At 36.1% G+C, this 4,318-nt stretch overlaps 1 protein-coding gene across 1 annotated transcript in view; it reads left to right on the top strand.

Annotated features, from left to right (window-relative positions):
* Positions 1–4,318, top strand: part of LOC103458456 (programmed cell death protein 10) — a 13,893-nt gene that overhangs the window by 2,488 nt on the left and 7,087 nt on the right. The window contains exons 2-3 of the mRNA XM_008399283.2: positions 549–767; positions 1,966–2,019. Coding sequence (XP_008397505.1) covers positions 678–767; positions 1,966–2,019 — 144 coding nt within the window. The 5' untranslated portion in view covers positions 549–677. The remainder of the gene's footprint in view (positions 1–548; positions 768–1,965; positions 2,020–4,318) is intronic.

Here is a 4,318-nt window from a genome sequence, read left to right as displayed (position 1 = left end):
TATATATATATATATATTTCTTTTTTACATGTTTGACACTTATTTGAATGGGAAATGCTGTAGCAACAACGTTTAACCGTTCAGTATTTCATATACAAATCACCTTGCCCAAAGGTTGTGGCTCTTTACAACCACAGATATTTGCCATTGGTGCTCTTGTGTTATTTGACTCTCTTTGAAAGTATTGTGCTTAAGTTTAAATGGTAGATTTGAAGCATTTATCCATTTATCATCCATTAAGCATTTTGCTCCAGAAATAGCGTGGTGAGAGCGAATTAAACCGAGCGGGTTGAGCATCTGACTGGAAGTCGCTGCAGTTTGGCTGTCGGCAGCCACCTGTGATTGAATAAATATATTTCAATGCTGAGTTATAAGTTATCAGATGAATTAAATTTGATCCTTTTCGTCTACATCACAGCAATCATCATAAGTATCTTTTCTGCATGTCAGGATTAGGTCAACCCCTTCTCTCTTAACAACAATGGTTAACACATTTGAATTTCATCACTTCTCATTTGTTTTTTTTTGTTGTTTTTTTGTCTTCCCAGGCTCTCATCCCTCTGGATCTTGTGTGGTTTTCAGGGTGTGTGAGTGTGAGTGCGTGCGTGTATGTGTGAGTGTGTCTGAGCTGCAGTTTTCTCTTTACTGTTTTGACAAGAGCTACTCCTCCCTGGAGGATGACAATGGAGGAGATGAAGAATGAAGCGGAGACAAACTCCATGGTATCCATGACACTGTACGCCGTGATGTATCCGGTTTTCAACGAGGTAAAGCAGCCGTTGACAGAAGGGTTTTCTCCTCTAGAGAGGCAAAGAGAGGGCGGCTCATAATCATTATTGAGAGAAAAATGCTTGCATTGTGAATATAGTTAGTCAAATATTTTCTTCCATCTAAGCTGGAAATTAAATAAATCACTGTTATTCATTTGACCAGGTTATCTGGATTTGTTCCAACAACTTAATAATAATAATAAAAAAATTAAATATAGCCAAACATTTTCAGCATTTTCAACCTCTTAAGAACTTGACACATGTGGGTGGACGTAATCTATTGAGTGACTCGAATAACTTAATTACTACACACAATCAACAGCAGATCCTCTCTGAATGCATCGTTTAATCTGCAGAAGGGCTGGGTGACGTGACCTAAAAATAACACAAAGCCTGCATCTGTTTAGTGGCTCTTATCCAGTTTCTAAAATGATTGAGTTCAGTTTTGCTGCTCATTTTTGTTGTTGTTGTTGTTGTTGATCTATCGACTATTTTTGAAAATAGCTTACTGGCAAAACAATCAAGTGATTTTATCGTCTAGCTTGTTTGCAATAGATTTATCCCTGACTACGTTCCATGGGATGAAATTGAAAGATTTACACTTTAAAATATATTTTCAGTGCACAAAATAAATAAAATGAACTCTCTTGAAATGAAATCTTGTCATTGTCAGAATGTTTGTTTTCGCTCCCTCTCTCACCTGCTGTCAAAACAGCCGTCACGCTCTTGAGTTTTTCAGATGGGCCATGAATGATGCATTCAGGAGCACTTGGGAATCTTAAATTTACAGCAAATGAGATGCAGACAGAAAATTTGACCTGAAAATGTATTCCGGATTGATATATGTGATATGCGTTTTGTGTCTGTTTACTAAAGAAACAACCTGAAAGATTTTTAAATGCTTCAGTAATGAAAGGCTGTCGAAAACTAAACCAGGGCATGTGTGGTTTCTTCTGCACTGGCAAGTTGCCTGCAGTAAAAATGCTTAGCAAGTGTTTTTAGAAGCCAATAAACTCATGAACATAAAAGGTTGTATGTCTGTGGGGAATGCAGCTTCACACATGCTTGATACTCACAGGAGGATACGAACTAAAGTAAAAAGAAAGCATGAAGGGTTGAGCTAAGTACCTTCTATGTCCTCATTCCCAGTTCTGGTTTGGTTCTGATGTGCCTTCCTCTTGTTTTCTTATTCTAGCTGGAAAGGATTAACATGTCAGCAGCTCAGACGCTCAGAGCAGCCTTCAAAAAGGTAAGCAGACGCATTGATAAAATGAGCGTAAACATGAAATGGCAGGATCAGACCACAGCCACAGCAGCAACATGGAATGACAGCCGAAGCTGCCTGGTTTCCGGTTTGATGTGAAATGATTGCATATATACTTGCATCTAAAAACAAAACCAGAAAATTGCATAAGTGTGTAATATCTCTTGCTATTTGAGTTAGAAAGTGGAACTATTCACATTTTTTGTAATTTTGAATGATTATGGTAAAGAAACCTCGAAATTCAACGACCTGGAAAATTAGCATATCACATTAGACCTGGTTTCTAGGGCTTTGTAATTTTATCGATTCCACGACATGAATTCATAGTTTTTTCCTCAGAAAGTATCAATTTTTCATCCGCGATTATCATCCTACTTTCTTTTATGTCAAATCCACATGAATTAAATGAGTTATTACACTTCACATTTTTTTACCCAGTTGCACATGTACATTAAAAATGACATGTAATGAATCTACCATTTACAATCAACTAATGAAATTAAATAGATAAATTACAGCATCTAATATAAGTGAATAGGACTATAAAAGGTTCCTTCTCTGCATAACCAAATACATAAAGCCACACAATTAACATTTAAACAAAGCAAATCTATAACAAAAACATGTATTACAGCAGTGTTTCAATTCATTTAATCCAAGTCTATGGAACAGTCACAAAATGTCACCAAAATCACTCTGTCCCTCTAAAATCTTTCAGAAATTCTTAAAAATGTATCAAATTACATTGTATCGTTTGCAGAATATTGTGTATCATGTTGTATTGTGAGATTAGTGTATCGCTGCAGCCCTACTGGTTTCCATGTACACACCCTGATTTAGAGCGTAAAGCACGCATTTTCAGCATTGTTGAAGTTTGACTTTTCCCAAAAGACCAATAGAAAACTTTTAACAATTCCAAATCCAGTTTTTATCTGTGAATCAGTTTTCCTGTTAGAACAGCTGTTTGAGTCAAAAACTCAATCGTCTGCTGAACTCTGTGTTCTTCCTTCGTTATTCAAAGCACAAGTACCCTTGGCAACAAAAAGGTCCTAAAGCACTTTTCTTCCACCATGCTTGGTGGTTAGTACAGTGTTTGCATGTCTGAAGGCCTCAACTCGACTTCTCCAAACACTTAAAACTTTTCTCCCTGAGGTATTTTGCTTATCCAAGGAGGGATGCAAAGTTTAGTTGAGCATAAAGGCGTAAGTTTGAGATCAGAGGAACCAAAACTTTCTTCTCTGGGGACAATAACTTTGGTGATTCTGCAGCATTCAGGACATGTGAGAAATTGTACTTGGTGGCTCCTTACCTACCAGTTTGCTCAATTTACCTTCGTCTGAGGATGTCTGGTTGAATCACCACTGGGTGATCCAACAACCATGATCCAAAACAAACATCAAAACTAGTTTTGGGATGGATTAAGCTTTTGTTGAGCCCTGAACTAAACTGAACTCAGAATTTAGAACCTAAGATTAAAGTCTGACATAGAAAATTTGACAAATTAAACATTCAGTTTGCTAAGAACAGTGGTCAAATATCTATATCACAAATATACCAGTAACTCATTAATGGCAAAGCAGGTGTTGGTCTCTACAAGGAATATTTAAGCAAACATTAGAGGGAATTTCTATTCAACACTTGTTGTATTCATCGCAATGAATACAAGTGATGTTGTGTTCATCATTGTCACGTCTTTGACTTTAAGTTTTATGCGTAATAATTTGCATAGCGATTTATGGGGAAAACCACCAGTTTTTCTCAGACTAAAGGACAGGATAAAACCATTTATGGAATACTACATTACTACTAATAGTTTGCTGGTTAAGAAGGAAAATCATTCGTAACTATCACTCGAGTGACGAAACATCAGTTTCAACCTCAGCTCCTCATTCAGCTTTAGCTTCATTTGCATGTAATACTTTTACAAACCACTAGAGGTCATGATAACCATTTAAATGCAATTGACTTATAAGCACAAAATGTTAATGATAATTTAAAAACATGTTAAATTTGAGAGCAGTTGATCTATCTCAACCTAACTAGTTAACAGACAAAAAAAAAAAAAAAAAAGACGAAAAAGAATAGTGAGGTATTTGGAATTAGCACAATTTGAAAATGAACACAGAGACATCCTCACTCAATAATATCTGGGGAAATTGTAGCCAAAATACTCGACATATGAAATCACTACAAAAACTTAAACCATGCAGATTATATTAACGTATAGAGTTATGTTGTGTGTTTTGTGTACAAAACTGCTGCCTATGTCTTCAAATAACGCTTT

Source organism: Poecilia reticulata, linkage group LG22 (genome assembly GCF_000633615.1).
Source record: "Poecilia reticulata strain Guanapo linkage group LG22, Guppy_female_1.0+MT, whole genome shotgun sequence".
Taxonomy (NCBI): domain Eukaryota; kingdom Metazoa; phylum Chordata; class Actinopteri; order Cyprinodontiformes; family Poeciliidae; genus Poecilia; species Poecilia reticulata.
Note: the sequence above shows the minus strand (reverse complement) of the source record. Positions and strands in the feature narration are given on the sequence as shown.